At 39.5% G+C, this 24,622-nt stretch overlaps 1 protein-coding gene and 1 long non-coding RNA gene across 2 annotated transcripts in view; one reads left to right on the forward strand and one right to left on the reverse strand.

Moving 5' to 3' along the window:
- The first annotated feature begins 445 nt into the window (after positions 1-445).
- PLK2 (polo like kinase 2) lies at positions 446-6,432 on the forward strand. Its single transcript, XM_045794313.2, has 14 exons — positions 446-851; positions 1,407-1,514; positions 1,659-1,775; positions 1,975-2,104; positions 2,337-2,424; positions 2,886-2,981; positions 3,090-3,288; positions 3,379-3,526; positions 3,865-3,962; positions 4,269-4,398; positions 4,641-4,881; positions 4,997-5,126; positions 5,389-5,499; positions 5,634-6,432. Exons 1-14 carry the CDS (start codon positions 582-584, stop codon positions 5,823-5,825), a joined length of 2,058 nt encoding a protein of 685 aa, XP_045650269.1. The 5' UTR covers positions 446-581; the 3' UTR covers positions 5,826-6,432.
- The window catches only part of LOC123790175 (uncharacterized), a 344,552-nt gene continuing 323,304 nt past the window's right edge, over positions 3,375-24,622 (reverse strand). The window contains exon 5 of the long non-coding RNA XR_015724518.1: positions 3,375-10,053. This is a non-coding gene — a long non-coding RNA (uncharacterized LOC123790175). The remainder of the gene's footprint in view (positions 10,054-24,622) is intronic.

Raw genomic sequence — 24,622 nt, forward strand, 5'->3', positions numbered from 1 at the left:
CGTCAGGTTGCGGGGCGGTCAGGAAGGACTGTGAGGGGAGGGGACCCGCGTTAGCAGAGCGCTCAGCTGGGCTCACACACCTCACCGCGGGGACACCCGGCGAGTGGGGCGGGCCGAGGGCGGAGTTGAGGAGGAGGGCAGGGCCGGGCGCCAGCCTTCGGGTTTCCATTTCAAACCCAGAACCTCGGAGCATTCAAAGAATGGGGTTGCGGTCCCAGGGCTGCCGGACGCCTTTGCCGGCCTGCCCGTTGTGGCGAGCGCTCCCCGAGGCCGGCCCGTCCCTGTCTGCACGCAGCTCGTCCGCGGGACGCCGCCGGTCAGTCCGTAGCTCGCGACGGGCCTCACAAGCTCGGGCGGTCAGTGGGCGGGGCGTCGCCAGTGACGTCGCATCCCGTTTCGATTCTCCGCCCCTCTCCTTGGCCCGTATATAAGACTTGGCCGGGCGTTCGCACTCTCACAAGTGGACGCAGACGCCGGGCGCGGGTTACCGGGGGAGGTAGGGGCTCGAGGGCAAGGGCCAGCTCGGACGTGTGTCCGCGCCTCGGAGGTGGCAGCAGGCAGTGCCGGGCGGTGAGGCGACGATGGAGCTCTTGCGGACTATCACCTACCAGCCGGCCGCCAGCACCAAGATGTGCGAGCAGGCGCTGGGGAAGGCTTGTGGCGGGGACTCCAAGAAGAAGCGGCCGCAGCAGCCCCCCGAGGAGCCGCAGCCGCCGCAGCCCCAGGCACAGGGGCAGCCTGCGGCCCCGCACCACCATCACCACCACTCGCACTCGGGGGCCGAGATCTCGCGGATTATCGTGGACCCCACGACGGGGAAGCGCTACTGCCGGGGCAAAGTGCTGGGAAAGGTGACGAGCGGCGGGCGCCCGGCTGCTTGACGGGAGGGAGGTCTGCCCGGGCAGCTCCCTGGACCCTGAGTCCCAGCGTCTTGGCTTCTCAGGGGCCTCCGATCCCGGCGGGACGTGGGTGTTCACCTGCCCTGCTCTGGCTTTTGTGCGCTGACAGCGCGCGAATGGCTTTACATCCTTAGCCTCGGCTCTGAGTGCCTTCCGCAGCCCAAAGAAATTGGTCTTGAGGCCAGCAGCGAGGGCTTTCCACTCCAGCCCCTAGCTTCCTCCACCTGCTCCCCAGGGAATTTTCCTGACAGGTCTCTTCAGACATTATTTTTCATCTCCCTGATCGCAACCCCCTCCATAAAGCTCCTCTTTGTAAAGGGAGAGGGGGAACTGTTCCGTTTTCAGGAATGCATTTCCCTTCGTGAAGGAGCTTTTAAAAAGTACGGAGCATACGTCTGTCCAGCCTTACTTCCCCGTAATTTTGCTTCTCTAATTTTTAAAATATTTTTACAAATACCTGCTGTCCATTTTTCTGCCACACTCAATGCTGTCTCGGCTTTGTTTCAGGGTGGCTTTGCCAAATGTTACGAGATGACAGATTTGACAAACAACAAAGTCTATGCTGCAAAAATTATTCCTCACAGCAGAGTAGCTAAACCTCATCAAAGGGAAAAGGTGTGTATGACTGTTGAGTAAAATATTTTCTTTGTGTGCAGGGATGGCCCTTCCCTGTTAAGAAAATGTCTTCTGCATGTGTAAGCAACTGGCTTACAGAAGGTGACTGAAGGCTCATCAGCTTTGTCTTGCTTTTTCTTTCAGATTGACAAAGAAATAGAGCTTCACAGAATCCTTCATCATAAGCATGTAGTGCAGTTTTACCACTACTTTGAGGACAAAGAAAACATTTACATTCTCTTGGAATACTGCAGTAGAAGGGTAAGCTTTAACTCCTGTTTGAGTCCATTTAATTCCCCCAAACTGAAGTGGGATTCAAAATGCATTTTATCTGGGATTTTAGCTGTGGTGGCAATTATTATATTGCAATGTTAACTTTCATCACTCAACCTGCAAAAGGAAATTACTGATTTTGATAACTTTATTTGACAGATTCTCTTTTTCCCTTCTCCTCTCCTAGTCCATGGCTCATATCTTGAAAGCAAGGAAGGTGTTGACAGAGCCAGAAGTCCGATACTACCTCAGGCAGATTGTGTCTGGACTAAAGTACCTTCACGAACAAGAAATCTTACACAGAGATCTCAAACTAGGTAAGCCCTTTATTCCAAACACTGACTTTTGCTTTAGAAAGAGGTGTTCTTTTCTTTTCTGTCTCCCTTGTTATGTGTTAATGTTCTTAATTGGGATCTAGCCCATGCAATCGTTTAGAATCCGGGACTTTAATAGTAAACACCTGACTGCCTGCCTCCAAAGAGGATGTGTGTGTATTTGGTTAGAACATCTTTTCAAAGGGATTCAGGTTTTGTTTTGTTTATCATTCAGGGAACTTTTTTATTAATGAAGCCATGGAATTAAAAGTCGGGGACTTCGGTTTGGCAGCCAGGCTGGAACCCTTGGAACACAGAAGGAGGTGAGTCAGAAAGATACATCCTGACAGGATTTTATGGAGATCAAATATGCCCTTTTTTCCCCCCAATTAATGTTTTGGAGAAGGTCAATTGATACTAACATCCACAAACCACAATAATGTTAATCCATGAAAACAGTAAGTGCCCACTATGAACCAGGCAGAGTACCTTATGCCTATGAGTTGATTATGAAAGAAATTTGTCTCGTATTTGCCTGACATGTTACACAAATGCTACACTGTTCTTGGTCTCAGTTGGTTAAAAACACTTTGTCATGTAGCTGAAAAAAATTATACATGTATTAAAAAAATTATTAAGTCACTCGGTCAAATGTTAATTGTTGAGATGCCAAAAATTAAAAGTCAAATTTTTCTAAATAGGAATTCAGTACAGTACTTTTAACGTTTTATCCAGAGAACTAAGTGTAAACAGTTAATGAGATCTTCATATTTTGTTTTTCCAGAACAATATGTGGTACCCCAAATTATCTCTCTCCTGAAGTCCTCAACAAGCAAGGACATGGCTGTGAATCAGACATTTGGGCCTTAGGTTGTGTAATGTAAGTAAATTCACCAAAATGATCAAAAAGCAAATTTGTATTTAGAATTTAACAATCGAAAAGAGTTGCTTTATGACCATTCCTAAAGAAGTGTTATCTTGCACACAGGTATACAATGTTACTAGGAAGACCCCCCTTTGAAACGACAAATCTGAAAGAAACGTACAGGTGCATAAGAGAAGCAAGGTATACAATGCCATCTTCATTGCTGGCTCCTGCTAAGCACTTAATAGCTAGCATGTTGTCCAAGAATCCAGAGGATCGTCCCAGTTTGGATGACATCATTCGACATGAATTTTTTTTGCAGGTTGGCACATTTCTTTTATCTTTTTATTATGTGCTATTGATCAGTTATTCAACCAACTGGTTACTGAAAGTCTTTTCTGACACTCCGCAGGGCTTCACTCCAGACAGACTCTCTTCTAGTTGTTGTCATACAGTTCCAGATTTCCACTTGTCAAGCCCGGCTAAGAATTTCTTTAAGAAAGCAGCTGCTGCTCTTTTTGGTGGCAAAAAAGACAAAGCAAGATATATTGACACACATAGTAAGTTATAAGACTTCTGCTCTTCTGTATCCAGTATTCTATTTAAATCTGATAAGTTAAAGAATGTTTTTATGTTAGCATAACAGCTGGTATGTTTGAATACTGTTGAACTTTTTATAGCATGATAAATCTGCACTGCAAAATGTGATGGATAGCTTTTTTTTCCATCCACATTAAAGTGTGCTTCTTGCATAATTGCAGCTGATGGTAATGATAAAATGCTGGTTTAGCCTTGAATGCTTATAAGCTGGTTATTAATGTAAAAGGAAATGTGGCTAGTTCTGTTCCTACCTTGTTAGCATAGACTAATGCTGATAATTCTTGTCTTTGATTTACAGATAGAGTGTCTAAAGAAGATGAAGAAATTTACAAGCTTAGGCATGATTTGAAAAAGACTTCAATAACTCAACAACCCAGCAAACACAGGACAGATGAGGTATGCTGGAAAAGAATAAAATAATCATTTTAAATCATTTCTGCTCTTTGCTAATTATCACATGGATTATAATTGCCACAATTCAAATATGTTCTATTTATTTAGAGCTTTTCTTCCAACCATTTAAAAGGAAAGATTTTGTTTTTCAGTTTAACAGTGCATGCACTTGAGTCACTGAAACACCTTTTGTGCTCATTGGTTTTTGATCAGCTTTCCCAGCAACTGCCACAATCTCACCTTAACCTAGAATTTTTAACCTTAAATTGCAGACGCTTGACTCACTGTCTTAACTCTTCTCTTTTCTAGGAGCTTCAGCCACCTACCACTACAGTCGCCAGATCTGGAACACCTGCAGTAGAAAATAAGCAGCAGATTGGAGATGCTATTCGCATGATAGTCCGAGGGACTCTTGGCAGCTGCAGCAGTAGCAGTGAATGTAAGTAGCTGTCAATGGCATTTTACATAAAACTATAAATGCCAGTGCTTAATACTAAGTAACTGGAGTCCATTTGTCTTGTGGCCCAATTTAACATAGAAGAGGCAAAATCAGAGGACTTGGAAAAAGGCAAGGAACAGTTTTGAGACTTCTGTCCTCTGAAGTCGTGGAGGGAAAGTCAGCAGCCACCAAAGCCTAAGGTTTTATTGTTAATTATTTTATAATTTTCCCTGACTTTTCAGGCCTTGAGGACAGTACCATGGGCAGTGTTGCAGACACAGTAGCAAGAGTCCTTCGAGGATGTCTAGAAAACATGCCAGAAGCTGACTGCATTCCCAAAGAGCAGCTGAGCACTTCCTTTCAGTGGGTCACCAAATGGGTCGATTACTCTAACAAATATGGCTTTGGGTACCAGCTCTCAGACCACACTGTAGGTGTCCTTTTCAACAATGGTGCTCACATGAGCCTCCTTCCAGACAAAAAGTAAGTATATCCGGTTAATGAAGTCCTGTCACTTCTTTAATCTTGCACTAAAGAAATCTAAGAACAGTGATTAACTGCTTCTGTTTTGTTTCTCCCTATGGTTCCTGTTTTTCAGAACAGTTCACTATTATGCAGAGCTTGGCCAGTGCTCTGTTTTCCCAGCAACAGATGCCCCTGAACAATTCATTAGTCAAGTGACGGTGCTCAAATACTTCTCTCATTACATGGAGGAGAACCTCATGGATGTAAGTACCTCCTGGATGTGGCTTTTCAGCAGTGGTATCTGAAGTGTAGTCTACAGACCAGTAGCATCGGCACAGCTCTGAAGCTTGTCAGAGATGCAGATGCTCATGTCCTACCCTAGCTCTACTGAATCAGAATCTCTGGGAGGTGGGACCAGGAATCTCCAGGCCATTCTGATGCCTGCTCAAGTTGGAGAGGCATGTGCCTAGAAGAATTGGAAACTGCAGAATCTTTATGGGCACTTATTCTTCCAATTTCTTCTAGGGTGGAGATCTGCCTAGTGTTACCGATATTCGAAGACCTCGGCTCTACCTCCTTCAATGGCTAAAATCTGATAAGGCCTTAATGATGCTCTTCAATGATGGCACCTTTCAGGTAAGTAAACCTTTTAGGAATATGTGTATTTAGGTCACAAAAAGTAATTTTTATCTAGCCATTTCATTATTTAACACACTTGTCTAATTCTTGAATATTTAGAGATGTCTAATATCTATGTCTCCTTTTGAAAGGTGAATTTCTACCATGATCATACGAAAATAATCATCTGTAGCCAAAATGAAGAATATCTTCTCACTTACATCAATGAGGACAGGATATCTACAACGTTCAGACTGACAACTCTGCTGATGTCTGGCTGTTCGTTAGAATTAAAACATCGAATGGAATATGCTCTGAACATGCTCTTACAGAGATGTAACTAAAAGACTTCTTGAATGGACCCTATGGGACTCCTCTTTTCCACTGTGAGATCTACAGGGAAGCCAGTCAGATGGTCTACAGCATGTTGAAAAAGATGGACAGGTGGTGGTACGAAAACAATTCCTCTAGAGCCTGCAGGACTGGATGGAACCAGACCAGGCTGAGGCATACAGTTCTGAACTTTGGACAATCTGAGAGTGAACCAGAATGCAGTTTTCCTTGACGTACCTGTTTTAAAAGGTTTTTCAGACAATTTCGCAGAAAGGTGCATTGACTCTTCTCTCTGTTGAGAGCATTTCAGACAAAGGACTTGGAACTGTGAATATACTTCCCAAAGGGGAGGGAGAAGGGAGGAAGCTCCCATGTTGTTTAAAGGCTGTAATCAGAGCAGCTTTTGGCTACTCAACTGTGAACTATGGCCATATATAATTTTTTTTTTTTTTTTTGGTTAATTTTTGAAGACACTTGTGGCTGGAAAAGTGCATTCCTTGTTAATAAACTTTTTATTTATTACAGCCAAAAGAGCAGTATTTATTATCAAAATGTTCCTTTTTTTTTATGTTGACCATTTTAAACTGTTGGCAATAAAGAGTATGAAAAAAGCAGAAAGAGCAGTCTCCTGTCTTTGGTATAGTGCATCATCACATCTCAACATTCTTTGATCACGGATTCTTGGCATTCTTCAGCATGACATCGAGTGTAGAAGCATGCTAGAAAGTTAGATCTTTGACTTTTTGTTTGTAGGAAGTAAATCCTTAACACCTGAAGTACAATCAAACATTTTCTGGGTAGATGTAGCTTGAGAAGAGAAGATTGTAACAAAACTACTACTCCTGTTACAACTAAATCTCGCCCTCCTACTAAATCCACAACCAATTTCTCTCTGGAGTATTTCCTTAAAACTCATTTAGCTTGGAGTGAAAGCCAGAGTCATCCTGGGTAAACAGACATCTGTTATGTGTCAATAAGTACAGGAAGCTTATCTTAATATGGGCAAAACTCTATGCTTTATAATACTTGCACCACCTAAATGTATTACTCAGCTTAAACCTGCCTAAACACTTCCAGTGCCACTGGCACGACTAGTACACCATTCCAGTAGTGTGAAGTACTTTGTAAATAAGTCATTTTATTTTCCTTCTGCTGGGTGCATGGTGGATGAGGAATGGCAGGGGAATCAACCTACCGTTTAAGCCCATCGTTTATACTATCAAATTCTCTAGGAGGCCAATCGGAGAATGTTTTCTCTTTCAGTGGGATCTACTCTTAGGCAGGTGTGAAAAGCTGCTCATTCTGTTATTCTGAACTTCAGTGACCTGTATGAGATGCAAATACTTATTTGTCCAACTGTAATCCCACTAAGGAAAATACTGTCCTGAAAAAGGCAGCATTCTCATGTATTAGGCTCTGTGGACACTGGAATCCTGTCGTAGTGTAGAAATGGGGGTACGACTTTCACATTTTTCTAAAATTCTTATGAACACTATACCTGTTCTGTGTTAATAAAAGTCACAGCCGGGGAATTTGTTAAGGATATTTCACAGGCCCTAGAACAACTTGGGCTGGCTCGAGTTTTCTGGCCATGTACACAACTTCAGCCTTGGTTAAATGCCTTACAGTAATAGCCAGGTGTGCAAAAGTAGGATCTGTTTCTATTATGAGCAGAGAAAAAAATAGGAGTTTGCAAGGCGTAAGAAATGGTCTTTTATCCTAAGTTTCACAGTGTACACTACTTCACATTTTCATAAAATATATACCTATTCACTCTTGAGGATCTACTGTGTGCAGATCCAGGGCCCAGCGCTGGAGATGGAGAATGAACCCGAGCCTCTCCCTACCCTCAAGGAAGCAGAGTGGAGGAGACAGTGCATTTACCTATTAATCTGATAAGTGCCGTGATATTATGATAAAGGTATGCACTGGGTGTTGTGGGAACCAAGAACAGGAATCCTAAGGAAGGAGCCCCAGGCATGGGGTGGACTCAGAGAATAGATTCCAGAGAAGAAGATTCTTTCTTATTGGGTTTGGAAAAATGAATGGGGGTTAAACAGAAATGTGAGATAGGGAAGGGCATTCTAAGCAGTGGAAATAACAGATGTAGATGTCAGAGAGTTTAAGGGAGTATGTGTGTGTGTGTGTGTGTGTGTGTGTGTGTGTGTCTGAAACATCACAGGTAAGGCTGGAAGAAACGGATGTGATGTGTCCCGCTATGTCATGCCAAGGCATTTAGGCTGCATTGAAGGCTATGTGTAGATACTGAAAGATCTTAAGGAGAAAGTGACCTACTGTTTTAGTTTTATAAAATGCATTCTAGGGGCATAGGCAAAATGGGTGGAGAAGAAGATGGAGAAAGACAACCCAAACAGTAAAGAGATTAATGGTGGGACCCAGTGAGAAAGGACAAACAGAAAAAGAGCATATAGAGTTAGACAGGAAGTATCTCCTTCAGCCCATCTGGTTTATTTCAGTATTCCCAGCACTAAATCCCAGGGCTGCCATATAGCAGTGAAATAATGAATGAATAAATGAAGACAGATTTGGGAGTGACTTAGCTGATCTTACCAGGATTTGGCACCTGACTGAATGTGCAGTCTGATGGAGTGGGTGGGGGTTGGGATGACTGGCAGAGCAGTCAAGGGAGGTATCATGTTGTACTGTGGGGCCAATAACAGAAATAAATTAGGAATATAAAGGGAAAACCATGTATTCAGGAAAATAGCGTAGGGCATGTTCAACCAGACTTGTGTAAGGACACCCAAAGAGGTCCAGAAAACAGGGGGACATACATGTCTACACGTCAGGAGAAAACAAGATTTGGAAGTAACCAGGTCTGAAGTAATATAGGAGTACATGTGAGCACATAGAGAGCATGGATCTTTTTCATCCCTTCTACCCAGCATTTTTTTCTTTTCTTTTTTTTTTTTTTTTTTTTTTGGTACTGAGGCCAGCTATATAAAACATAACGGTGTTGACAAACCTTTGCAGTGAGGGAAGGAGGAGAAGAAATTCCCAAATAAATTATACTCTTCTAAACAATTGAATTCCATAAATACAATTCCAAAATAGCAGATGCACTTAATTAACACCTTCGAACCTCAAGAATGTTTCTCAGTTAGCCAGCCCAAATACTGGCAGAGTAAAGGCTGAGATAAAAGGCAATTTTTAAAGATGTATTAGTTCTGATGCATAGTAATAACTACCTTCAGCTAACTTTGGTGTGGCCATGACAGGAACCCAGATCCCAGGTTATCTGACATTTACTGTCTTTATATCTTAGCCCCCTCAGCCTTTGAAGAACAATTTCTGAATGTAACCCTATGTTTGCTAGGGAAGAACCACATTCTAGCAGAAAAGCTTTGGAATCAGTTCTGAGTTCAAATTCCTATTCAAGCCTGTATTAACAATATGATCCCGGTAAATACCTGACGTCTCTCAGCTTCCACTTCCTCAGCTGTGAAGATGAGATGATAATAAAGTACTCGCACACGAAAGGTGCTCAGCAAATATTTGCTGCTTTTCTTCTTCTGTTTCCCCTGCCTCCTTCCACACCCATAACAGCAGTAACCCTGGTTACCCAGTAAAGAAAATGCCTGACTCATTTTCCCCCTTCCAGTCTCTCCGTGTCAATCATGTCCAGTCAGGAATACAAAAGTCCTTTTAGCACTTCCAAAGAGAAGAAATTTAATGGAAGTAATGGTTATAAAGATGAAGGAAGAGCCCAGTGGGGGGTGGTGAGGCAGTCCAGGAAGGCACTACCATTCCTGTGGCTGGAGAGCCCCAGAGGGAATGTGCTAATACTGTGCTTCAGAACTGGGGGTCTCTGGCAGAGTCCCGGTCACTGACAACCAGGGGTTTGAAATCATGAAACAGATGTAGTCACTGCTTGAGATGACTCCTGTACAAATCTGACAGGGAAAGAATACAGACAAAATATTCTGGATTCTTCCTTCCCTTTGCCCTTCAGTCTCCCACTGATCAAATGAACTGGAAGCCAATGGAAAAGGAACCCAAGAAATGTAGTTGCAGGGTCGTTCTTATATTGTCAAACAAAGCAGGGAAAGGGAAGGGATGCATCTGAGCTTTATCAGCCAAGAGAATGACCTACCTTCCTTCTTTCTATCTTCCAGTAATTTTGTGCCCATCTCTACCTTCTCTTCCTCTTCAATCCAAAGTGACAGAAGTGCTTAGAGCTGTGGTTCCAGAAGGCAGAAGGATGACAGGCAGTAGAAGCTTGGAGGAGGAACAAAACAGGGTGAGGGACATTAAGGCTGGAATCATTTTTGCTTTAGGTCTCTGTGATTTGAATCATCATCAGACCTTTTTTACATTACAGAGATTTTAGTCTAATGAAGATTGCAGTGACTAAAAATGAGTAAGATGTATTTTTTTCATCAGGTACACAAAGACCTCAACATTGGCATTTTATAGCAATTCCATGTATGACAGAGTCAGCATATTCCTAAGGCTTGGAATAAACTCTTCTATAAACAGAAACCTGTAGATTCGATTTTGTTTCTTCTTGACCTGCAAGGGATTCTAGGCTATATATGCTTAGATTCAGGCTTTGTTCTAGCACTTCTTTATGCCTTATTAACTTTAGTAATGGAAAGCAACTCTTTGTTTGAATTACCACAATTTAGTTATATTAGAGAATTCAAATTAAAAAGTTTTACTCCCTTATGCAGTGTCGGAATCTAATATCATGGTTCATCAATGTCTGGAATTCAATGGAATAGGATATATGGATTTTGCCCCTGGGATTAGCTTTATAATACAGTAATAGAGAAGATGAAACTGATTTTAATGATTGAGGTACAATAACTTCACTTCCAAATTAAGATAAAAATAAATTTACTGAGATATCTCTGTTATGAAATACTGAATTATTAGATATTTTAACCTGGCCACGCAGGTTACAACAAATTCTCTCCTTTTGGCCTATAACAAATTAGTACTAGAAGAAACCAGGCAACAGACTTAAATGAAATAAAGTCAACAATGCCGGTCTTTTGTACTGCTTTGGAATTAATGGTAACAGAATAACCTTTAAAGCTGGGGTCACGTCAAACATGCCAAAATAACTTAACTGAGATATCAATTTATTACCTGATTTGTGTAGTCCTACTAAACAGAAAGAATGTTAAACATTCAGGATTATGTGAATTTCAAAGAACTTTTGAACTACATGGAAGATGTTTAAATATTTCAAGAGCTAAGGAAATGCAAAATCATAACATGGGATACAGCTGTCTGGGAGAGCCAGGGCAGACAGAGAATTAGATAATGACTTAACTAGTCACGTACTGAGAACTGGTTAACAACCAACTCTTTGGGAGGCAGGAAGAACCCTGATTTGTTGTGTTTCCCAATTTCTGTGGTATTGATATTTTCACCTTGGCTGATTTCAAGCTACCAGTGTAATGTCACTGAATGTGGAGTTGGGAAGAGATGAGTATTAGCACCTCATTATAACGTATTTCCACCATACAGATAGAGTTGCTATAAATAACTTCACGAAATAGATACTATTTTTAAGTAATATAGTAAAATAATTAGATAGTAGTGTGTTTTGAGTATTTGTTGCCTTTGTTTTTAATATAATTTAATAGTGACTTTGTATAATTTAATTTTAATAATGGTGGTTTTACTAACTGGTTGGCTTGGACAAGTCCTGAAATTTTAACCATCAGTTCTCATGAGCTTGTATAGGCTCGCTCCAGCAGTGGTAATGACTCAAACTTAGGGATATGGACTATATGGGCTCTGAGCGATGTTCTGAGTTATTTATAGGATCTGCTAAGTTCCCTCAACATCTCCAATAGTAGTGTGGTATCTTGCTCTGTAGCTCTAGTTATATATGATACTTTACCCAGCTTACCTTACAAACAAAAATTGTTTAGATGACATAATAGTCTCTTTAGTTGTGAAAAACCTCTTAATTACATTTACTATTAACCCCATAAGTATTTAAGATAATTAGAATAATGGAATTAATATTTTTTGTTAAAGAATCTCTACATATTAGGCCTAACATAAGAAATGTATGTTAGTGCTGCAAATATATATTATGTTAGTACTATAATCCAAATTAAAAAGTGAAATTTTAGTAACATATGGATTTAGAATTTTAAGATGAAATCTTAGGACATTTATATTCAGTAGCATAATGTGTGAGAACTTACATTTCTCAAACCTGTAAGTTTATGTTAATCAATTTATAAGAATATTTACATATTTGGGAATACCTGATGATACATCAGACAACTGCAATAAAATATTTTAAAAGGAAATCAGATATACTATAAATGTAATATAAAAGACTTAAAGGAACTTAATTTTTAAATTGGGTCATTTATTAATGTCTCTTTAAAATCTTTTATTGAAGCATAAAAATGGAATTGATTTTTAAAGCTAAACTTTAAAGTGCAACAAAGAAACAGAAGTTTAAATACATTGAATTTTAGTGTTTTTAAAATCAAATATACTTCTGAATATAAAAGTCAACCTCAAAAAAAAATCTCATTAGCAAACTGTTTTCCTGCGAACTTGTGTTTAAGGATGAATGCCAATATTTCTAATACAAACATACAATTCCATTCTAGAATTATGCTTTTGAGGCTATGACTTGAGCCAAGAGCTAGTAGAAATGAAAGGGAAAGGTACAATCTATATAAAGGTTAAGGAAAAACTTAAGAGCCCAGATTGGAAATTGGTAGAGAATAGACCATTTTGTTGGAGTACAGAGGGTTTCAAAACATTTTCAAGTGGTTACCACATAGTCATTGAGAGCTTTCATATATAAAAACAAAAGTTTCCAACTTCTTTTGAAAAACTTCAAGATTAGGCAACACAGGATTTGCATTTCTGCATATCAACAATTAGCTGGAGCCCACTGGAGGCAACTGGTGGAGGCAAACCTTCTCCATGGTCCTCACCCCACTCCTTCACCTCTTTGGTTCCTCTAGACATTTGAATATGAGCCCTATTCATAGTCAGGTGAAACTTTCAAGGTACCCATCTATTTTCAAATTCTGATTACAAAAGTTGGCTTCAAGGGCGCCTGGGTGGCACAGCGGTTAAGCGTCTGCCTTCTTCGGCTCAGGGCGTGATCCCGGCATTATGGGATCCAGCCCCGCATCAGGCTCCTCCGCTATGAGCCTGCTTCTTCCTCTCCCACTCCCCCTGCTTGTGTTCCCTCTCTCGCTGGCTGTCTCTATCTCTGTCGAATAAATAAATTAAAAAAAAAAAAAGTTGGCTTCACTTCTATAAAGTATATTTTAGATGATGTTGGCAAAAGTATGTATTTCACCAAAAGCTCCCTTCTCTATTTAAGTATTACTAGTTTTGGGGGCTGTTACCATTCAAGAGAGCTGAAGAAAGGTGAAGGATTAAGTTCTGACACAGAAAAAGGAAGACCTACCAAAGTCTTTATAAGGTAAGGGCTTTGCCATAATATGGGACTTTGTTTCTTCATGGATTCCTCCTTGATCAACATAAGGAGATTAAAGTCATCTCACAAGTAATTCATGATGAAATTTGAAATTAAGGGGAATTTGAAAGTTTAGTAGACTAGGAACAAGAGACCATGTCTCACTTAATTGCACTGTTGGTTCAAATATAAATTTTAGTAGCAGTGACCATAATCTAGTCCCACTGTCCTTCTGCAGGCTTACTGATAGACTTTACTGATCCTGAAATATCTGAACTATGTGGTCTAGTAGGGGTAATCTGTTCATTCCTTTTAGCATATTGTTAGTGAAACAGTCATTAGAGGTGAAGCAACATATATGGAGAAGCTGCAGCAAGTTATGCCTGCCACACATGGACTTGACCTCATGTATTCTCTGATGACCTACCTCTCTGTTTCTATTCATTATCCTGTGGGTATGCCTGACAATTTCGCTGCAGAGAAACTAAGGATTAAACTTCAAAGACTGTTCTCAATACAGATTAGTCACAGGGAAGGGCTAGTGATGAAAGAGGCCCAAGAAAAGCACCAGGCTTTTTGGTTTTATCTAAATGATATACGTTGAGTTGAAGCAGTTACATTTTCCTCGAATTTCACTTTTCTACCCAGACTGTTAAAGAAACAGAGTAACTTTTGAATTTTGTGGAATCAGAGGTGTTCCTCTCAGTCTTTGCCTTCCCCAGGACTACCCCCCCACCTGACATACACACAAATGCCTTACAATTGCTCAAGTTAAAACAATGTAGCCAACAGTAATCTTTTTTACTTTACTACAGTGATTCAAAAACTCATGCACTCCTAAAAACAATGAAAACCAAAATGACCTGAACATAAACATGTAAATTAATATATTTTCAAAGACCTCATGTGTGAAAAATTAGTCAACTCCAAGGAAAATATGCAAGTTATAGTTTTTGTTTAAAATATAAAACTTATGGGGCGCCAGGGTGGCTCAGTTTGATAAGTGTCTGCCTTCCGCTCAGGTCATGATCTCAGGGTCCTGGGATCGGCCCTGCGCTTGGCGTCCTGCTCAGTGGGGGGTCTGCTTCTCCCTCTGCCCCTTCCCTGTCTCATGTTCTCACTCAAATAAATAAAATCTTACATAAAAGAAAACTTCTGACAAAAATCAGTCCTCCAAATAAGAAACATTTGTGGCTAAAATGAAAACAAAAATAAACAAATTATAAAAATATATGATATAGCAGGCAAAGCTTAGGATTTTAATCACATATATCAAGCTTGACACAAGTGGGCCAAATGCTTGCTGAGTAATCATGAACAAGACAGTGTTTCATTTTTCTCTGCCATACAATAAAAATAATAAAAACTGTATTAGAATCTATTAGGTTGAACGATATTAATAATATTTGACCATTTTTGATCTACAATGAAAGCCATTTCTTATCACTCGAAGAAAATATCAGAAGAAAAATGGAAATAGAAGTTTTCTCCCCTATTTTAATATTACATTTATTAATATTTCCCTGTGCGAATTACCTTTGTTTTATATTGAAATCAATGGTTATCTGATTTCAAGGATAATACCCCAAAGTGAGAGCAATTTACTCTCTTACGACTGACAAAGGTAAAGGAAAGTCACGTAATGTTTCCCACATTTCGAGTGCTCTGTTGATTTTTCTTGTTACAGACCCTTCTCAACTATCTTCAAAAAAATTTCCCTATTTTGTTCTAGGGAATGAAAGTTCTTTGGTATCACACAGTTCTTTGTTATCATAAAATATTCCCTGGAAAACATCTTTGCTGGTAAATTGTTTTGGGAAATACTAGGTTAAATAAATGTAAATAGATTTTTTTAAGTCAAGACTTCTCTGGAACTTTAAATATGCTATATCTGCATTGTGAATCTCCAAGAAAGGACTAGCATATAAAAAATTTTTCCAGGGACACCTGGGTGGCTAAGTCTGTTAAGCATCTGCCTTCAGCTCAGGTCATGATCAGGACCCAGGGGCTCCCTGCTCAGCTAGGGAGTCAGCTTCTCCCTCTGCCGCTCCCCCTGCTCATGTATGCAGTCTCTTTTGCTCTCTCTCTCTCAAATAAATAAAATCTTAAAAAGATAAAAATAAGTAAAAGTATTATTATTATTTTTTCCCCCAAACTTACTTGCCCCAGTACACTATGTTTCTTGAATTAACTTTTAAGATCACAAGGAATACTCTTTGGAACACAGTTTGTCAATTTATGTAGTAACTATCCTTGATAACCCAAATTTACTTTAAAAGATCTTGAGCCTATCAGATAGGTTGGGACAAAAGCCCACATCCTTACGTTGGTCAGACAATCTTCAGGGAAACAAGGAATTTAGCACCACCTCTGACATCATAGTTCCAGAGCCCTTATATATATTTTTCACATGTTTATTCAGTAATAAAGTCTTCCCTTTAAGGAGAGAAATGTATGGCCCAGGAATCAAGTGGATGGCCAAATAGCGACTTTAACCTTGCAGTGCACATATTCCATCTCCAGGTAATAAAAAGTGGCATATAGTTGGCTTTTACATATTTCTATCTTTATAATGATAGAATTGAAATGCTTTGAAATAAATTTTGGTCCACGTCCACTGTGCTTTGAAAAAGACATTTTGGGTTTGGAAGAGAGCATGCTGGTAGTTCTTGATACTGAAGAGCAGAGTTGTAAAAGTTGTAAAGCAGCCTCCTCCCTATGCCACCTTCTGTGGAGAACCTACCCAACAAAGCATGTGGATCATAATATATTAGAGCAAGATTTGTAATTAAACTTTAAATTTTAAGATTATATAAAATCATATCTTAAAGGCATGATGAGGAAAAGAGTTACATATTCACAAGTGACACAGAAACAGTGCGATGAAAAACATCAGGAAACCTGAACTGAATAACTCTCACAATGCTCCTGAAATATAATTGTATCGTTCCAATTCCACTGAAGAGGGCCCTTCAGTGTTCATTACATCATTTGGAATATGTTGTGCTAACTATTGATAAACAGTCCAAATTGTTTCTTTTCTTGTAAGTATCCAACGGCAGTGCAGTGCCAAAGATAGGAGGCAGGTGTGTGGAGGTGAGCACACGAGTCAGTTACCTGGCCAAGTCTTAGCCATGCCTCATCCAGCTCAAACGCATCTGCATTTAGAAGTGAAGTACATGGCTGCTCTATGAAATATCCATTGTGATCCCACATGAGTTTAACGTAGCTAAGATGCGTCCAGCACAACCCAATCCATGTCACCACACCTTTGATTTCCGTTCTTTCTCCTACAAAAGGTTAGGATTTTCCAATATCATCACCTTATTTTTATGCTTCATTAAACAAAGCAGCAGAAAAATTAATTCAAGCTACACAAATTTATTCAGACCCTACTATACATTATATGTTTTGTTGGTTTTTTTTTTACTTTATTTACTTGTTAAGATCACTATAACAATGGTGGTAAAAAACATTAATGACACAGGTACCATCTGGTAAATGAGAATGAAATAAACTTATTTGGGAAGGATATGGTTTCTCTAATCACCAATCTTATACAGACTCTGAGTCATAATTGATTACTTGTCATTTCAACTTGGAGGCTTATGGTTATAATAAACACTGACATGATTTCATCCTGGCTTCAAAGAGGAAGGGACAAAAGAGAAATACAGAGTAGTTGTTTCAAATAAAAGTGATTTCCCTCAATTCGGGTGGATAAAACCAGAAAAATAATTTGACAGGAAAAAAAATGAATAATTTGAATTGTGCTCTGAGAAGAACAGAGCATCTGAGAAGAACAGAAGAACATCTCTGTCATTTTAAAATACTTACAATATTCTGTGGAGTGTGATGAGGCCCTTATGAAGATAAGAGTTTAAATATAGCCACGCTAGTTCTTTGGTCAATATTAGCTGAAGTGCCAATAGTAACTAAACATACCAAGATGTTATAAATGATCTAGGAAAGGAAGTTATAAAATAATATTCTTCTGAGTTCCCAAATACATTAAAAGAATGTCACCTTGAACTTAGTAACACTGTCAATTTATTGGTGCGTTTAGAACTGCAGTTTTATTGGTACATTTTATGGGCTCATCTATGAATTACAAGTGAGAATGCACTTTGTATCAGGTATGTAACAGCTGGTTTGCTTTAGTGACGTAGATATTACACTGAAATGTACTGCATAGCAACTTAAAATTGTTATTAGGGCTTCCCAGATCCTAAGTGGCTTTACTCTTAGCATTCACGGTGTTAAGAGTGTCATGTCATGGTTTCGTGAAGCTATCTTCTTATTTTAATGGAGAGAAGAACAAAAACAGGAATTAAGATTGGGAGTCATAATAACAAATCATAATAACAAAAAACATATTTAAAGATTTCTAAGAGTTAATGGTCAAAAGAAACATTTTTAAAAAATATTTGAGCTATAACAATCTTTTAAAAAAGTGTGGCAGGGGGCCGCCTGAGTGGCTCAGTTAAGCGTCTGACTCTTGGTTTCTGCTAAGGTCGTGATCTCAGGGTCATGAGATGGAGCCTCAAGTCCAGCTCCACAGGGCTCAGCAGGGAGTCTGCTGGGATTCTCTCTCTCCCTCTCCCTCTGCCTCTCCGTGCGCACTCTCTCTTTCTCTCAAATAAAATCTTCAAAAAAAATATTTGGGCTGTATCAACATTTACTGGAAACTTAACCGTTTGTGATTTTTTCTGCACAGATACGGCCAGTCGCACCACACTACTCCAAGTTCTTACAAGGAACGTGTAGAGTCTGGCTCTTGCTCTTCCGCTCTATTAGTTCAGCATCCAAATGACCAAAGTAACTTATTTTTTAAAAAATGTAACTTCTTACAGTTAGACCTATAGCCTTAATTTCTCTATGGGCTTTAGTGACTTTTTTTCGGTGAAGCATGATGAACTTTTCAGAAAAGCCATTAGATATATTTGTATTATTTCTCTAGCACTGCTGCCACACCACCTGTCAGACAGTAAAACATACCGAGTGTCCACAGGGGGAAGTTTCTTGTCAACATGAAGGCATTTTAGGCAGATTCTCAATCTTTGGTTGTATTCCAATCGACTGGCCCTACTGAAGTTATTGTGGGTTGTCTGCTAAAGGAAGAATATTTTGAGTACTTTGAGCTAGGACTCCGTGTCTTGAAGAAAATAAACAAATAAATAGAAACTTTTGAGAAATGAACTGTTTTGTTTACTTGTTTTTGTTTGTTTTCTTAGTGGTGGGCCCTATTTATTAGGACTAAGTGAAGAACTTAGAAAGACAGGTCTTTAAAAGATAAGTTTTTATTTTAGAGGACTTTTAGCAGTATGTTAATTCATTGTCTTTCTGAAAACAAGATAGGAAAGCTAAGTGACACTACTTAGTTTAGAAAAAAAATTTACTTCCTGTAAAACAGTTAACGTATAATATCAATCATGAAAATCCTAATTTGCAAATTTCAGATTCTTTGAGGAAAACACTTCCGTATCATTTCAAGGTCAACACTGACAGACAATAGCACCTTTACGGAAAACATTCTGTTGGTGCAGGTTCGTCCTTAGACAATCCAATCCTTATCTAAAAATGGCTTCGGCCCTCCTTATCTAAAAATGGCTTCGGAAGAATGAGCACACCACATCACATGCACAAGCCAGAGATGTCTCTCTGGCTTAATAGTTTCATCCCTCCTAACTGGGGCCTGTTGAGGTAGAGTCATTAATTAAGAAGACTCCAGCTGTCTCGTCGCTATACCTCAGGCTCTCTTTGGAGAGATTACACATCCTCTAGTTCCCCTGAGTGGGAGGCAATGTCAGCCTGACTAATGAAGACTGTCACTGTGGGGCACCAGGCGTCGGGGCCAGCCATACTGTTGTGTCGTTGCTGGGTTATGGAGCAAAGTGGCACCTTCAGGGTTGAAGCAAAGCCTGCTTCGTCATCTTAGGCTTTTTTTCTGAGCCAGTGTCTCAAGAACGCAGCGGTACCTGTGACAGCAAGGTGGGCAAGGTTTATATCCTTAGCTTGTACAAACAAAGTGAAATGAAGTCTCACGTGGAGAGTACAAGATAATGGGATTGCAGGCTGCAGCAGCGAGCTGGAAAATGGCAGAATCTGCAAAACTGGAAAGTCCATTTGCTGCGTAGGCATGTCAAGGGGAAAAGAAATCATCATCATCGTCATCAAATAATGAAGAGCTCAGTGTGGTAAGAATCAGCGGTGAAATCGCCATATCAGTTCAAAAATCACATTTAAATGTATTCAGTATAAGTCTCACATTTCTATTTCTAGAACTTCTCTTTGAAATAATCTTTTCCACAGTATTTTAGAAGTATTAATTCCTTAATTCTAGCGATGTCAGTGGATGGCAAATATTACCTCCGTGGTTTTAACGTTAGAGAAACAGATTGTCAGAGAAGCTAACGATGTGTTCGTCGCTGCGCAGTCAGTGGTAAACGGAACCCAAGACGAAGAGGGCAAATAAAATCAAGTTTGTCTCTTCGTTCACTTCATTCCACATTTTGAAGAGGCCATCCTGCCCCAGTATCCCCTGTGATAACAAAAACTTCAAGGTGCATCTTCCCAGCAGTTTGGGTGTTCATTTTTTTTTAGAAGCATGGCCACAGCTCAAGGGGCAGCGTGCTGCTGTGGCAGAAGTCACCTGAAGGCAGCAGTGCTGGCTCCGCCACTCATCAGCCATTGGACGGAAACCAGGTCCTTCCCTGAGTCTATGTCCTAATCTGCAAATCAAGGCTAATGTCACCCTAACTCTACATCCCGGGCATTGTGAGGATCCCCCTGGATAATAGGTTTGAACTGTTTCTGGAGAATGCAAAGTGCTCTATACAGATGAAGTATTATTACTAAGCATTATTATGCCACGATCGGCAGAAGCTTCTCTTATTGAGGGACTCAGGGAGGATATACGGAGCATATCCATATGGAGCCATGAGGAACCCAGAGTTCATGCCTCCATTAGGGGAAAGAAGGGCTAGGTCTTCATTGCCTAATTCTCATTCAAGGGAAACCTGAGGGTGGGCTCTGTGCTTCCAGGTGAATCCCAGGTCCTCACTGCCACACTTGTGACAGGCCTCCTAACCTTAGCAAGATTCCTGGAAACTCAGAAGACTCTCCCTTTTTTGATTCCTGTGTTTCAGCTGCCAACCATGACCAGCATGTCACTCTGATATTGCTGAAACCAAGCAAAGAAAGTTGCCTGTCCCTCTTCCAAGAGACACAACCATGCACCCATATATATATGTGTGTGCATACTGTAATCATTCTCCTTGATATACACTGTCACTATCCGCCTGTTTTTTGGCCTTGAATATAAAAGCCTTCAAACCATACTTGTACTTTCTTCTATTACAAATCACTGGGAGTAGTCCTAGCTGTCAAAAAGCAATAATAAAGATTTCTCAGGTCGGCCCCTAAAAATGTCAGAAGTATGAAACGAAACAAAACAAAAAACAAAAAACCAGTGATGAGGTTTGGGTAACAACGTCTGTTTGGCTCCGTCCTGGCACCTACATGGCGGCTATTGTGTTGTATGTTTTCTTTGGATTACTTCCTAAACCTATGTATTAACTTTGAATATAATTACAATGTCAATTTACTTTTCTGGCCAGAGACAATTATATACTGTATTAAAGAGATAAACTCAGGTCTTGGTAATCACAGTGTGACCTACCACAGATAATGCATGGTGAGCCCATGTAGAGTAAAATTATGAAAATAAAAAACATGAACAGGGGAGTGAGAACATTTAAAAAAAGTATTTGTCAGATGGCTCGTGTACAGAGGATACCGTCAGGGGACTGAATTCATACTTTGTACTTTCTTGGACTGCCCTGGCCTTGGAAGGGAGGCGGGTGAAAATGGGAGTGAGATGAACAGTGATGTTGGTGTTCTGGGCTCTCGCTCTTGTTATCGTAGAACCTTCAACTTCCAGGGATATTATTCCCTCCCCACCTAATTATGGGGTCTGTGGAATCTCTCACTGGTATTCTCCTAGTTTCTTCCAGTTGCTTAAGTTACTCCAAGGTGGCCATGTTGTTTCCTCTGCTCTTCTAGCCTCTCTAACAGTGGAAGGTCTTGCACCAGGCCCACCTAGGACGAGCTCCTAGGTCCCATTGCAAGCAACATCCCGCTCTTGGTCTGAAACCCTCCAGATGCCAAATGAGAGTTTGAAACTTCACTGGGGGAAGCCACTTTCATGAAGCACATGGTATGCTGCGTGCAGGGGGAGGAAGAAGGACCTCCCACCCCCATTTTGTGAGTATCAAAGTACTGCTGTCTTGTGAGTTTTCAGTGAAAACAACTGCTTTAGGTTTTACTCACAGTGCCTTCTCTGCCTGGGACCAAGTCACGGTTCTATGGGTCAAGAGTGAGGACAAATCTGAGTGATGAATATCACGATGGGACTTTTCTTTCCCAGGTGGTAAAATGGTAAAACATGCAGGTTCTGAAGTCAGATCATTGAGTCCAAGTCCTGGCTCTATCAAAACTAGTGTGAATTTAGGCAAGTTTCTTAACTTCTCTCTCTGGGCCTTTATCACAGTCCCTGTAAAGTAGGCATAAAATCTGAGTCACAGGCCCATGAATCTTCTGAAGGTTTGGCAAAAATAATCCATGATAGTGGCTGGCATATAGGCAAGACCCAGTAAATATCGGCTATCATTTTTCTTCAAAATATTCAAACTGTGGGGCAATTTAATTCTTAATGTGAAAAAAAATGAGATAAACTAATTTCAAGTGAACACAGGAAATACTTTTATGGAAGTGTTCTGGTATGCACATGATGGAAATTGCTTATACCTTCAGGGGTAAAGGTGGGGGGGTAGCCTTCCCCTCCTCTCACCTCCATGAGCTAATTCACATGTTGGGCAGGTGCTAGGTCTGAAGTTTTGTAACAAATTTCTATCTGCGATGACCATCGTCAATTTATTTAAGGTATCTCTATAAAAGTATGTCTTTATTTTTATTTTCTTAATCATCCTGATAGTGCCCAATGTGATCGAGCTGCTATTTTTTCCTCCACGACTGGATAAGCTGCACTGGGGAAATGAAATGGCTATTTTTGGCACAGTGTTAACCATAACCTTAGTATCTCTGTTCATGATTTTCTTTATCAAACGACAGTAATTATATAGCTGCAAGGGAAACAATGAGAAATGACTACTAAAACTCATCGAAATACTCTGAAATTCAAAAGGCTCTATAAGTAATAATGAGAAATAGCACAACACAGAGGACGCTATTTTATCCCTAAAAACAAACATTTCTGATAAACTAATTGGCATCACAGGAGATGAGAGATTATCTTACATTCAAGTCAGGTTTGATACCTGATCCTTTTCCATACAGAGGAAGAAATACAAATTGTGGTCAGAATGAGAATCTAGACATTTCCATCAACATAAAGCAGGGAGCTATTTTTTATATTCTGAATTGCATCTGCTGCATCTTCTCAAGGGGAAATCTATGAAATAAAAAAAAAAAAAAACCCAACCTTCAAAAATTAAATTTCATCCTTTTTTCACATAGGCACTTTGAAGCATTAAGTTCAATTTCCAAAAAATGCCTTAGTTGTGGAAGGTTTTGGTTGAAGAAATAAACCCTTGTGTTATGAAAGTTGCCTCAGAGGATTTCATAGCACTGACATTCTTTTATTCATGAGTAATGCGTGCCAAAACTTATTTCAAAGTATAATGATGAATATGCTAATATAAATTTTGTTCTATCCAGAAGTAATTGAATATCTTACAGATGAGAACTAGTTCATTATCACAATATGAATGCTGAACTGAGTGGGTTGTTAGGGGTATTCTTGACCTCCTTTGCACAAGTAAGACCACATGGAATCAAGTTGTTACAAATACATTTGTATAGTGCCTATTTTCCCTCCTTTTGGGTCGGCTGAAACCACTGGATGGTTTTTGCAAATACCAAAACTCAGTATGTTTTGTATTTTTCCCAACTTTTGCTACAGTGGGGGTTTAGCTGTAAAGCAACTACTGATATTTGCTGGTTGACGGGTACAGTTCTATGAAGAAGGAATGAAATCAAATTTTATTTATACTTAATCTTGTTAAGATTGAGAGATGTTTCTGAAAACAATTAAGAAGATAGCATAATGGACATAATACTACCAAATCAAGAACTGTACAATGAATCTAAAAATAGATCAATATTTATTAGAATAAATAACGAAAATATTGTTTATATGCTATTGACAAAAATTAGACCATTGTCAAAATAACACCACAGTATTAATAAAACAACATAGGTTTACATTATTTCATTTTTTACTGTGGATTTTAGGTGCAATCCATGCTTCTAAACTTTCAAGACTTAATTTTTCAAATTGGCTTTTAAAACACAGAGATTCAAAAATCAGCATCAATTAAATAATCAAATTCAGTGTTTAAATATCAAGCCACAGGAAATCATGCTGATTGTATTTTATTAGAGTCAACTGGCAGTTTTACACATTTAAAGAGATCTGGGAAGTTATTATGATGTGAGCAGAGATCTGTCACTTGTTTGTGGGTGGCTTTAACAAGTGATAAAGAAATGTATTTAGATTAGCTGAGTCAGGCATGTCTTTTGTTCTAAAATGGGTATTTATCATCTCTAAGATTAAAGACGAAAAATATCTTTCTTACACATCAATCATTTTGTTCAGATTTTCTTACCACACTCTCATATATCCTAATGCATTGCCTATGAGGCTCGTTGTAAAGAATTGGCCATTCTCTGTTTTCCACTGATTTAAAAAAAACAATGCCACTATTTTTAGAAGGGAATTAATTCTAAAGAATTACACATTAGACAGGAATTCAAGTTTATAGCATTCATATTAGCATTTTAAAATCATTTCTTTACAATCCCCAATGTTACCCACAGACAGGTTTATTTTTGGACACGATCCTCTAGAAAGTACCAGTGGGAAGGCCACCTTTGGAAGACTTGATGCTCAGTTAACTTTCTCTTTGCTGGTTGGTTTCTTGGTTAAAATACACCAGGATATCGTCTTTGTTAGAAAAAAAAAAAAAAATCTGATTGTGAATTAGCTCTTCTTGCTAATTGAGACAGCATTTTTGTATATGAGACATTTTATTAAAAAATATACTTCATATTTAGACTTCTTTTTATAAAACCGATGTTGGGGAAATTGACAGTCACCTATGCTTTGGTGGACTATGCTTTTAAAATTAGTGAGCACTTTCAAAACCACGTGCTCCAATCCACTCATGTATATAGAAGAGATTTTGTTCAGAAGATGTGATCTGGTTTAGAAAGAAATCAGATCTGTGTAATAATGCACAATGGAAGGTGCTACTGTGACTTATCTGATGTGAATAAAATTTTACTAAA

The sequence above is a fragment of the Ursus americanus genome, chromosome 5 (genome assembly GCF_024610735.1).
Source record: "Ursus americanus isolate L20-20 chromosome 5, mUrsAme1.1.p, whole genome shotgun sequence".
Classification (NCBI taxonomy): domain Eukaryota; kingdom Metazoa; phylum Chordata; class Mammalia; order Carnivora; family Ursidae; genus Ursus; species Ursus americanus.